The sequence below is a fragment of the Nymphaea colorata genome, chromosome 9 (genome assembly GCF_008831285.2).
Source record: "Nymphaea colorata isolate Beijing-Zhang1983 chromosome 9, ASM883128v2, whole genome shotgun sequence".
Taxonomy (NCBI): Eukaryota; Viridiplantae; Streptophyta; class Magnoliopsida; order Nymphaeales; family Nymphaeaceae; genus Nymphaea; species Nymphaea colorata.
Window position 1 is genome coordinate 18,366,188 of NC_045146.1, and position 12,994 is coordinate 18,379,181.

General features: G+C 37.0%; 1 protein-coding gene across 1 annotated transcript; it reads right to left on the reverse strand.

Moving 5' to 3' along the window:
• Nucleotides 1-1,279: 1,279 nt before the first annotated feature.
• Nucleotides 1,280-8,869, reverse strand: LOC116261514 (bidirectional sugar transporter SWEET5-like). Its single transcript, XM_031640311.2, has 6 exons — nucleotides 8,785-8,869; nucleotides 8,234-8,270; nucleotides 5,177-5,393; nucleotides 3,774-3,935; nucleotides 2,639-2,758; nucleotides 1,280-1,761 (listed from the first exon to the last, which is right to left on the reverse strand). The coding sequence occupies exons 1-6, from the start codon at nucleotides 8,825-8,827 to the stop codon at nucleotides 1,588-1,590; spliced, it is 753 nt and encodes a 250-aa protein (XP_031496171.1). The 5' UTR covers nucleotides 8,828-8,869; the 3' UTR covers nucleotides 1,280-1,587.
• Between the last annotated feature and the right edge of the window lie 4,125 nt (nucleotides 8,870-12,994).

Consider the following 12,994-nt stretch of genomic DNA (forward strand, 5'->3'; position numbering starts at 1 on the left):
TATTAGAATAGTTGGGTCCCCGAACAAAAAGCTTCATTTGATCTTCCGGACAATTTTCACTATTATATTTTGTCCATTGACAGTGCATCCCAATCAACGGTGCAATATTATCCGAGCAATATGGAGCCTCATGTCACAAAATATGTTTGTTTTTTATATTGTTTAGTTTAAAATATTTTGATGGTTTGTATGTAGAAATGCTTCTAAGAAGATCGAAGTTATTGAATTAGTGCCGTCCAGCCAAGTGATAACTTGCCTGGTGAACGTTTAGAATAACTAAATGAGGCGAATGGCTCTATTGGCTCCTCCATTTGTCTGCTTTTAATATTGGTTCACATTAGTTACCATCAATGGGATGCTAAGCGCAGCTTAATGCCTTAGCTAACGTTTTTTTTTTTCATCCAAAAAGTTGAGTTCGTTGCTTGCTTTGTAGAAAGTTGATAGACTAGTTATTTCAGTTTCAGATTGCATGTTAAAGTGCCCATGTTTCAAGGGGGTTGGCACATGAATAGGGATAGAGTTGGCAGGTCATAGGGTATCACACTTTTGTGCTGCAAAAGCAACGCCATCCATGAATAAGTTGAAGTATCCTCAAATAAACCTGGGCACCGGGCCGGGCTGCCGCGGGGTACCCATACCCAGCCCGACTCGGGCCCGAAGAAATGAGACCCAGGCTGGCCTGACTCATTATTGGGCCCGCCCGGGTGGGCTCCATAAGCCCAGATCTGACCCGATAATGATTTTTTTATTTTTTATTAATATATTTTATTAAAATTAATTATTTTTATGTATTGTTTTATATTAAAAAATATTTTTTCAATGTAATCAGGTTGGGCCTGGCCCGGGCTCAGGCTTGAGTTTTTCGAGTTGGGCCGGGCCCTGGCCCGATGCCCAGGCTTATCCGGAAAGTCTCATTTTCGATCTTTTGTGGCATCTACTTTTTGTACTGTAAACGAGAGGGGGCAGCGATATGCAAATAGTACATAGTGGCGCCTACCTCCAGGCATCACAATGCAGTTGTAGACCCTAGAGGGATGAAGGAAAAGAGAGGGCTTCGGCTTCATTGGACATGGGAATTAGTCTCTCGCTCACCCAAATGTAAAAGTTGAAGCAAAGGCAGCACATCGAGTCACCAAAAGTAGACCATGTACCTTAAAGTGCCAAAAGGTTGGATGAGGGTTTCAACTTTCAGCCAGACAATGGGTCTCTCCTCCTCACCCCAAATTCAAATTGCCCGCATCTCATATAATGTTGTTAGTCTGTGTGGTCCTGCTCAGCTGCAGAACTGAGTTTTTTTATTAATTTATGAAGGGTCATACACAGGACGAGCCAAAGCTGCTCAAGTGCTTTGAAATGTCTTGAAATTATTATGCACCAAAAGATCAAACCACGGGTCAAAAAAGTCCTATTGACCCGAATAAGGGTTTGGTTTGAAAGTCAGGGGTTTTAATGCCTCTATTAGCAAAATCCCACCCTAAAATCTAAAACCCAAATAAGAAAAAAGAAGCATGAAGACAAAGGATCAGCCATTGGACCCATAAAACCCAATGACCATTGGATCCAGTTAGATCCATTTACTATTTCAGATCAAACACCTGCTTTTCCTTCATTCTCTTGCACTGGACCGCCGTATGGCAACTGGATCTCCTGCTTTGGTGGCACTGTAACACTTGTTCTTGCTTTCTTTGGAGGGGAGCTGTAATAACATCCATAGAGGATCAACTGGGTGGCTCCAAGTACTGCTCCAAGCCCATTAGGAATCTGCATGAATTGGACCGATCCATCACTCTCTTTGCTACTAGTCAAAAATTTCTAAGGTGGGATTCCACTCTCTGAAACAGTAATTCAATGTTGAAACATGACCTGACCCGGGTTCAGTTATGTGGCACCGCTCCAAGATTAATTGAAAATTTGTTAACCATATCTTTAGTGTTCTATAAAAAAAAAAAAAAAATTCTGGCTCCGCCCTGCTACCCACATAAAGAAATTAGAACATTTATATGTAAACTTTAATAAAAACCTGGTTTGGATGAATCTAAAATTAGGTTAAAAGCTTAAATTTGAGTTTAAAACTGAATATATTTAGAACTTGCTTGTTGATTAGTTGGGGTCCAATCAAGATAAAACCATATTTCAATTAAACTTGGAAAAACCAGATATGAGAACTTAAAAAGGAACTTTCCTTTCACAAAAATAACTTGATGGAAATCATGATCATATCAGATCTTGTAAGGGCTTAAAAGCAAGATAGTGTGTGTGTGTGTGTGTGTGCATGCGTGTGTGTGTGTGTGTACATGTTTGTATGTAGCAAGTGGTAGATACTATAGACACTTAGATGGTAGATGAATGATCTCAGCCGTGGGTCTTTTCTAAGTAGGTTGTTGAGAAAAAAAATGAGAAACATGTGTTTGGGCTGACGCTGTTGCTTATCCATCCAGCTAGCATTTAAGTGTTTAACATCTGCCAGTATATATATATATATATATATATATATATAGAGAGAGAGAGAGAGAGAGAGAGAGCTCACCAAGAGGTTGATATATATATATATATATATATATATATATATATATATATATATATATATATATATATATAGAGAGAGAGAGAGAGAGAGAGAGAGAGAGAGAGAGCTCACCAAGAGGTTGATATCCAAGGGAAGCAGTGCGTAGACGGTCCAGCAAAGACCATTTAAGAAGGCAGCTAGAGAAAGATTGAAAGGCATGAACTCCACACTCTTCGTCCTGATTACCAGCCGCTGCAGACCAATGTATTTCATATGTATTAAACCAAAAAATTATAGAAAATAAAATATTAATTTTACAGTACTGTGAATGTCAAATTCCCCTATATGCATTAGACCATACATATATGAAAAATTCCAATATTTTAATTGCTTAACAGTAAGCCCTGATTTCCTTTTCCCTTTCAATTTTGTTATTTAAGTTTCCAAATTTTAAGTTCAAACAATTAGCCAGCTTTTTTAAGAAGCTAGCAGAAAATGAGAAAAAATGAGATATTGTAAGAAAAAGTCTGGTTTTAATTTATTTTCGCTATACTCTCTCTCTCTCTCTCCAGCAGAAAATGAGAAAATATATTAATCTTGATACCTTGTAAGAAAAAGTGTGGTTTTAATTTGTTTTCGCTATGCTCTCTCTCTCTCCAGCAGAAAATGAGAAACTATGTTAATCTTGATATATTGTAAGAAAAAGTGTGATGTTAATTTGTTTTCACTATGCTCTCTCTCTCTCTCTCTCTCTCTCTCCAGCAGAAAATGAGAAAATATGTTAATTTTGATATATTGTAAGTTTTAACTTGTTTTCGCTATGCTCTCTCTCTCTCTCTTTATATATATATATATATATATATATATATATATATATATATATATATATATATATATATATATATATAAAATAGGGTTTATCTAAATGATCACCAAGATCTTATAAGCGAAATTTGAAGTTCTTGGTAGAGATGAGAAGCATCAAGTAGGTTTTCTTGTATAAATCTTCAAAACTCTCCCTTTTTCATTAAACATTGTTCTAAGAAAAAGCGCAGAACAGTCATTTCTTATGGGTTTTCCATTGATTTACTTTTTCAACTTTGGGTAACCTTGAAAACTTACATGAGATGGTTAATATAAGAAGGTAAACAACATACTTGATTCGTTAATTCTAGCTAAAAGGCAAATCAATTAAGACCATTTTAGAAATCTATTTCAACTAAGAAAATGTTGCAGGAAAGTGAAAAAGAGCTTACAAATAAATTACCATGACGCTGAGAGGCGAGGCATACATGCAGGTGCCAAATATGATGCCAAGGATGCCCACCATTAAAGACCTGCTTTCATATGTGTGTAAGGCAGCCAGGGTTACAGTAACGACGGTCGCCATGAAAATGAGTTCAACACTTAGAATCAGCAATGGCTTCACCTGCATACCAGGAAATTAAACATATGTAATTACTGTAAGTAGAAACAGAATCAAAGATGAACTTTCTTTTGTTCTAAATTTTATATGGCCAAAAGAAAAGAAAGAGATGATCAAGAGACATCTGTTGAATTGAACCTTTTAATCCACACATATCTGATTTGGGTTGGATATTCAAACCAAGCCGTTACAAAAAAATTAGATATAGAAAAAAATTTAATATCCAATTAAGAAATTGGATTCGATTCAGATTTAAAAAATAACATTGATCAGCTTTGGATTTGGATTTGGATATACATAAGTATCTGATCGGATTCATTGAACAAATTTATTTTTAAATATCCTATATCCAATGCTCTTACATTTTGAACATCATTCAAATTTGGTTCAAAAGTCGGATTGAGATTCAGATTTGGATATGAATGCAAAAATAGAATTCGGAAAATCGGATTTTGGGTTTTGATATGAATTTTCTTTATATGTAATTCAAATATAAATTCATATGAATATCTAACAAAGAGAACATAGTTAACGGCATATCTGATTCGAATCCGATCTATTGACGTCCATATGCACATTTAATTATTCAATTTGAATTTGCTCATTCAAATTCATATGTATCAATATACATGGAGTGATGGAACTGATTTTTGTGCTAAAAAGATTGATAACAGAGAATAGAACATTGAGAGGTTGTTCAAAACATCGACCTGATAATGTCAACAGATCATATGCCTTGAGGTAATTTGGTAGACAAGACACTTGTGAGCATTCCATGAATCTACTCCAAATATCACAGCATGTTCATCGAAAAAATAATTTTAGTATCACATGAACCTGCCACAATCTTTTGGGCACAGATTCATATGATAACAAAATATCTCTGCTTGGGTATTGAACTCTCAACTTAAACTCCTTAAGTTCAATACCCTAGGCCAGTTGAAAAAACTCTTCTTACCAATATATTTTGTAAAGTTTACACACATAATTTGCAGTTCAAATCTGTCATGTGCTATATATTGTGGATAGCTAAAAGCTAAAAATTTGTCATTAAAAACAGTCGCCACATAATATTAGTGACACTCTACAATGCAGCAATAGTTCGTGCACTTTTAGCAATGGTTTTTGTTCTTTCAATGATAGATTTTTAATTTTTAGCTAACAATGTCCGGCATCCATCCGGCAAATTAAGAGAGAGAGAGAGAGAGAGAGAGAGAGAGAGAGAGAGAGAGAGAGAGAGAGACCTTTTGTTGCTTGGTGGAGTAAGTGAAGTAGAGGAGAAGGTAAATGAACTCAATGGCCAAGCCGATGCCATTGATTGTGGCTACCAATATGTTGTGAGGGTGAACAAATGGGAGGCCATACAACACCCACACTGCACAGTTCAACACCGTGGCCAAGTAGGGTATGGCCGAGAAATCTTCGACGGAGCCCTTCCTCCATATCCGGTAAAACGTGGGCCTGCCAATATATATCACTCGGCTCAAAGTTAAATTTTATACTCTCAGTAACCTAACCAGTTTCAATGCCAGAAACAAAGCTTAATTTTAATTTTGATCAAAGAAACAAGCACAAGATGATACTATAATCAATTCTTTTTATTCAAAATATCACGTTAAAAGATATGAGCAAGCATATATTACAGCATCAAGATCAATATATAATATTCCGAAAAGCCATCTAACTGAGGTTGTCTTATCCAATATGTTGGATGTTAAAGAGAAAAAGAAGAAGAAGAAAATGATTAATATTTTTGTTATCTAATATTAATTTATGTTTTTTTTCTTTGTTTTTCACTCAACCATCAATCTTGTGTAGATGGACTATCCTGATTAAATGATTGAGTGACTCAAATTCATCATTGATGCAAGGGATAGAACAAGGTGTTCCATAGATGCACTAGCGTGTTTTGTTCCGTGGCCCTTTAGATGTGTTTGTCAATAATTTTTGTCTTCATAAACATGATTTTACTTGAGTGTATCATAAAACCAATCATGTAGTTGCATTATCACACGATTTTTACCTCTATGTACACACGATTTGATTTGAATGTATCATGAAATGAATCGTGCTGTTGCACTATCACAATTTTTTTTGTCCGACTACTTATTGGCTCTTAGTAAACACCTTTTATTGTAAAAATAGCCCACACATAGTCATTGATTTGTATGAACTCGCATCAAAATGGACACGGGTTTAAATCATTTCAAAGAATGCCTATAGTAAAAAGAATATCATGTTGTTGGAACATATGTTGAAAGAACATCACATTCTTACTTCAAAAAAACATGACATGAATATGTGTAATGTTTAATCGACAAATTTAGACATAACATCTACAATCACATTATGTTTTCTCCAATAAAATTAAACATATTGTTGCGTTCTACGAACATAGTGTTCTTCTCAAATGCTTTTAAAAAATGCTACATTGAAGTCAGTATGCGGATTGCAAGTGGATCAGACAATCGGAAAAAAAGGCTTTCTTTTACTGTATAATTTTGATATATTTTTAGTGGGAAAATCCGTCTGGGCCAGAAATGACTGGGCTTTCACATGTGATACCAGCTGCATGGGAACTGGGAGACCGTGCCTTATCACCATCCACCAGTGATAGGACATTTCCACCGTCCATCACGGCATCTGTGGTGATATCACCACAGTGACATCCACCAGCTATCAATAATGGATGGCCCAGATCTCGAGCTCAAGCAATGACCGAAAAAATTCCAAAAATATATCTAAAGATTTGGTAATAATAGAAGGCACAACGTATGATATAGTTAAAAATACAGTTTCCTACGTTTCGTAAGTTTCATAAGTTTCATAAAGAAATAATTGTCGTCAATCAAACCTTAGGTTGTCACTCATGCAAAGAGAATTCATGATGGCTTGTTTGCGTGGACGACCTTTTTAATTATTTATATTGACTGATATTATACAACCATATCTGAGATTAGTTAATTTTTTTGTTATTAATATTTAATTAGTTAGATGAGCGTTTTTTCATCAATTCTAGAAAATTTCCCAATAGAATTCTTGCCGCATTGACAAAAATAAGAACATTTTTCATGTTATTTTTCACAAGGTTGTACTTATTTAGATAGTGGAGTAGACAAAAACAAGGCATGGACCTTGTCAGTTTTCATTTAACAACTGAAAAACATAGGCCTGACAACATCAAAATGTTTCTCTCTCTCTCTCTCTCTCTCTCTCTCTCTCTCTCTCTCTCTCTCTCTCTCTCTCTCTCTCTCTCTCTCTCTCTCTCTCTCTCTCTCTCTCTCTCTCTCTCTCTCTCTCTCTCGATATATATATATATATACACGCACACACACACACACCAAACTTTTAGATGTAGTCAAAACTATGTCGAATCTAATTCAGAATGGGTTATTCTCGCACATTCCAGCAGTAGGAAATCTCCTAGTGTATCCGAGTTTTGAGGTAGTTGTTATGCTTAAGCAAATTGTAAATACCATATAATCTAGTCTGGTTTCTCTATGTGTGTATAGCAATTTTTAATTCATAAATGGTTGGAGGCCTCTCGTCCCTCAGGATTGATTCGCTAAAAACGACTGTTTCTTTGTGTTTTTAGACAAAAAGTTGCATGACATATCTTTACAACCGGAAAATTCTGTTGCATTTTGATCTCTTTTAGTTTTCAGAACATAAAACGGAAAACCTTTACCACATATGTGATCCCAGAGGTTTAAAATCTATTTTCCATTAACTAGACCAATTACCCATTTGCAGAAAAATGAAATATATATATATATATATATATAATTTAGATCAAGTCATTAATTATCTATGGATGCATGTGATATCTAGTCCCTGTTGCACCTTGCACGATGCAGTACTAATTGGCCAGATTTCAGCAAACTACTGAGTCACCCTATTGAAAGTTGTGGTGCCCCAAAATAATTGGAGGAAGAGAAAGGGGAGGATGAGAATGAACCATAAGGGATAGGTTTAAAACTTTCTAGTTGAAGAATGTCAAAAAGTTCGATATTTGGTGTGTCTACCCTTAAGCTGATAAGCATCAACCTAACTTCTTCTTTAGAGCGAGAGAGAGAGAGAAGGCAAACGCGTGACGTTTCTCAAAAGTTTTGGCATGCAAAGCACAGCTTACTAAGATCAGACACACAGAGAGCTATAATAATGAAATTCATTTATTTGGATCCATGTCTCTTGTTGACATGTTGTGTGTGTGTGTGTGTGTGTGTGCGCGTGCGTGTGTGTGTCAGAGAGGCCATGAAAAAGAAGTGTGTGCACAAGAGAGAGAAACGGGAGAGGCTCACGATGGTGAGAGGAACAGGCCGAAGGAAATGACATTTCCTGCAACAGGGAAAGAAGAACTAAATTAACGAGTAAATATTGTTTCACATATATTATATATACCAAAAGAAATGTATTCCTTGGAAGCAAACTTTAGAATAACCAGAAACAAAACATATTCAGAAGCTTACACAACCTAAAACAAAATACACTTCCCCGCAAGTCCTTCAAACAATCAGGCATGCCATTTTCCAAGGGGGAAACATAATTCAGTGATAATATGCCGTTGCTTCAAAATCTCAAACTTTTTTTCCACTTTTTGGCCCCGTAGATCTCTTGAACACGCCAGACTTAAACCAGTCTGCAGATTCTTTATCTTACATAAGAACATGCTCGAGAACACAAAATAAGTTATTTTGAGCTCATATACATTTCCTTGACGCCCAAGTACTAAATGGCTGATGAGATTTAAGCAAATATAGAAGACAATGAGAGAAAACAATGAAGAACATACAGTCTGTGCATGAAGCTAATTAAGGTAAAAGAAAGAAGCAACAGTGGTGAAAATCGTCACCAATTATCCCAATCACGCTTCGAATGAAGGTCACCGACACCATTTTCCTTCCCAATCGCACAGAGAGAGAGAGAGAGGGAAAGACCTCAACGTTCACGTAAATAAGGGAACGAAAAATATATGAATCGGATCTAAGAACGGGAATCCGCAGACCCAGATCCATATAGTAGGGTTTGGCGAAAAAAGAAAAAGCAAACCGAAACAGAAATATGTTCGGTTATATATGCGTTAGATATAAAGCCAACTGTCCAATTAATATGGGCTGGAATCTATGTAAGCTGCAAATGGATCGGGTCCAATATCAGTTTCGTTATTCGTTGGTTTGAATCCAATTTCAACCTGTCGGATCCGACCCATTTTTACCCCTACTGGACTATGTGTTTGGTCGTACCCTAGACTAAAGATGCGGTATGATGATACACGGGCCGGACGGCAGCTAGTTCATAGGTTGTATAAACCTTATCTACACGTCCATGCGAAGTGATTTAAAACCATGCAGATTTGATTTGTATGTTTTGGACCATGTGTGTCGTTTGCTGCCTTACAGACAGAACTGATTTTCTAAAAAATAACTTCAAACAATTGCACCATTTTCTCTCTCTCTCTCTCTCTCTCTGTGGAACTATATTTCTTAAGTTTGATTCCCGTGGGCGTTACCCTCCTATCCGTGTTGAAGGCTTAGAGCTGAGGGTCCCCTTCCCCCTCTCTCTCTCTGTGCCAACTAGTGTGTACCGGAGCTTTCGAGCCTGCCGCGTATGAACTACATTTCTCAAGTTTGATTCCCATGAGCATTACCCTTCTGTCGGTGTTGGAGGTTTAGAGCTGAGGGTGGTATTCTGCATGCAGACTTTCAGGACTAGGGTTGTCGTTTCGCCATCATCTCCCGCCTTCCCTCTCTTTCTTTCTCTCTCTCTCTCTCTCTCTCTAGATTATGGATAATAGAGATGACATGATATGTAATTTAATGAATATCTAAACATCTTCCCTCCTTCAAAAACGTTGTGCGTCGAGCAGACCTACAATGTTTAATGGGACGCCTAATTTGGAAATCTAGAGGGTGTTCTTTGCAAATAAGGAGTGTTTGATAATAATGGTGTGTTCCCAGAACACATTGTTAGTACTCATGTTCTAAAAATGCTAGGCTTAGAGGGCATTCAGTGGAATGTACTCCAAAAATTGCATATTCATAGAACACTATTATATGTGTTTATGTGGCAATTCATAAAATAATAGCAAAATGATCCCATTGCCAAACAGCCTTACCAGTTCTTTCTACAAAACATCCTCTGATGTATTGTCAATGAAGAGAAACTATTCCACCTACTCAGTTCCAGTCTTAAACCTCTCTAATTGAAGATGGCTAGGTTTGCCATACTCATCTACATCTTGTGCTATATATATATATATATATACACACACACACACATATATATATATATATATATATCACATACACAAACACACATACACATGCACACACATACGTACATACATATATAGACAATACTAGTGGTAAAGAATCCTAATCAAGGAAGGAGTCACTTAATGGGGCCATCTTTCTACAAGGTGAACACGGGAGACACTACGGCCACGACACATGCACCATGTGCTGAAAAGCTGCAAATACACCTGCACTAGTGGTTCATAGGCCCCAGGCATCCTTCTAGTAAACACCCATTAAGTCAAGCACCTACCTGCCCAAACTAAGCAACGAACACCTATTACTATGACTTTGTGCATGAGTGACACTGTTTTTGAGCTTGTTGAATTTGAATGAACCAACAGTTCATGTCTATATATAACGTATGAAAATATCATCTCCTAAACTAAGAAACTCTGAGAAGTTGGTGTTGGTGGTCTTATCTTTTTAGGGTATAGCTTTCAAATGCATACCAAACTTTTGATTCAATTTTCTATACCAACAAAGCAATTTGCCATAAATTATAACCTCTGGCGCTTCCACTTCAAGCAAACAGGCCAGAACATTTAAGCAGATCAGGTTTCAGTTGAATTAATTCAAAAGTATCATGCTGCCCACCACCCAAGGGACTTCTAGCTGTGTTGTCAAATCTTCTTTATGACATATAAACCTTTGAAACTTGATGAGCAACATTCATATTTTTGCCCTCGAAATTTGACCAACTGTTCATTATCTTGTAAGATTTCCTGGAGCTTATCATTACCATGAACAGTTTCAAGCAACAATAAACTTTAGATAAGATCATCACTAGATGAAACAACTGTAGCCTGCTTGGGACTCTCTCTACCTCTCCCCTCTTGCAACTGCTGAAAAATTATTGACAGAAAGGTTTGGACAATCATTTTCACAAGGAATTCCAGTGGCTGCACTTGTGGCTGATGCCTTGGCAGCTGCATGTCCTCATCTTCTTTCCCACATGGAAGATTGCTGCACCCTTTGGTGATGGGACAATGGTGGGAATCTATCACCAAGGGCTCCCAGTACTACTGCCATCTTAGCAACTCTCTCTATGGTCTCATTTGGCCGAAGGGCCTTTCCCTACTTTACCAAGAAGACAGGGCTGACCTAACCCGCCATCTTTATGTCCCTATCAATTATTCTTTCTTCTTTTTTCTACTAGATCACAAGGTCCGTGAGGAACATGACAACCCAGCTCGGTGAATGATCTATTGAATTTCATTTTGAAGAGATTCTACATCCTGGCCGTCCATCTTGTTCGACCATATTATTGATGCCGACAATGGTCTACTAGCAGTGATGGAGCCACATGGTGGCTAGTGTGGGCAATTGCCCACACCAACTTCACAAACTTTACTTATTTTATGTTAATAATTTTATATATTTGGTTGTTTATATATATAAGTGCTCCTTAAAACATTAAAGTTATTGAACTAGTGCCCTCACCAGCCAAAATTTCTGGCTCCGCTACTGTCTACTAGCTTGCAGTACATCATCAATGCTAATAATGGCTGTTGATTCTACATAATTAAGGACATAACGATAAAAAAAATGACATTTCTAGTCTACTTTTGGTTTTGTATCTATGGCCCATCATATTTTCAACATTTTCTTTTGGAAATTATAGCTTTTTTTTTTTTGAAAGTAAACTAGACAGAGACGTCTCAATGGGGTAATACCCTTCAGCTTGAGTTTGTGATCTCAATTTTAACAGCCTAGGAAAATAATACCCTCAGGAATTGAATAAGCGACATGGCTTCTACACACCCGTCTGCTCGACCAACTATGTTGCCGCCCCTTGAAGCTGAAGTGATTAGCTTTTACTCATGAATTGAGTCAAGTGAAGTATCTAAATTCATTAGGTAAACAAAATGGAGCTCCCATGTAGCGAAAGGAGGTGATTTGAATGCTTCTTAACCTAAGAAGGTGTTACGAAATACAATGAAACGTTTTGGGTGAGTAAACAAGGAAGGAAGCATCTTAGCACCTAACATCCTCTCAACCAAATGGCACTCACTTAAACCTTGTACAAAAATTGTTGCAACAATTGGAATGATCATGTAAAGGAGATCACATGACACACCCAAAAAGTTTGGCTTACATTATTCATAAACTTTTATAAGGATATAGAGCTATTACTTTTTTTTAGTGCAATATAAACATATTCTAGTGCAGAACAATGTGTCAGTCCATTAATATAGTGGACATGTTTATGGGCAAGCTTCTTGTCTACTTTTCTACTTCTAAGGAAAGAGTGAGTACATTTGCCAATAAAGAGAAAAAGGAATCTGCTCTATGCTCTATGTAAATGCACACTTGCACTATAATAGATCTATAAGGGTCTTATTGACTCAAAATTTCTTGATATGCATGCTTTAGTATATATAGATGTAGTTCCACTTGTTATCTTCCATTGAATGATCAAGGGAGGTCCCCAAACAAAAAAAAAAAGTGACTTAGGTACTCTCCTAACTAAGCCTTTGTTGAACCGGTGCTTGCCATTTCTACCGTCATTGGTGCAATGGACAGGCAAGGGCAGGTAAATGGCTAGTCTCCATTTCAAATCCCGAAGGCATCAATTTTCTATGCTGCAAACAGATGGGTCACCAACGTATAAGTTGAAGACAGTAGGGGTGACACCCTGAGGTACCAAAAGTAGGCTGCATATCATACGTAGACAAGGGGTTAGATGGGGATTCCCGCCTTAAGCAAGGCCCTGTTCACCCATACCCGAATCACCTCTATGTGTATTTTTTTATGAAGAAAAATTAC

What these genes read in the sequence shown, in the direction of transcription:
- LOC116261514 (XM_031640311.2), bottom strand. Translation starts at nt 8,827, where the DNA reads ATGGTGTCGGTGACCTTCATTCGAAGCGTGATTGGGATAATTG. An exon ending in AAGCGTGATTGGGATAATTG is followed by an intron (nt 8,271 to 8,784) that starts GTGACGATTTTC and finishes TCCCTGTTGCAG; the next exon opens with GAAATGTCATTTCCTTCGGC. An exon ending in ACTCCACCAAGCAACAAAAG is followed by an intron (nt 3,936 to 5,176) that starts GTCTCTCTCTCT and finishes CCTGGTATGCAG; the next exon opens with GTGAAGCCATTGCTGATTCT.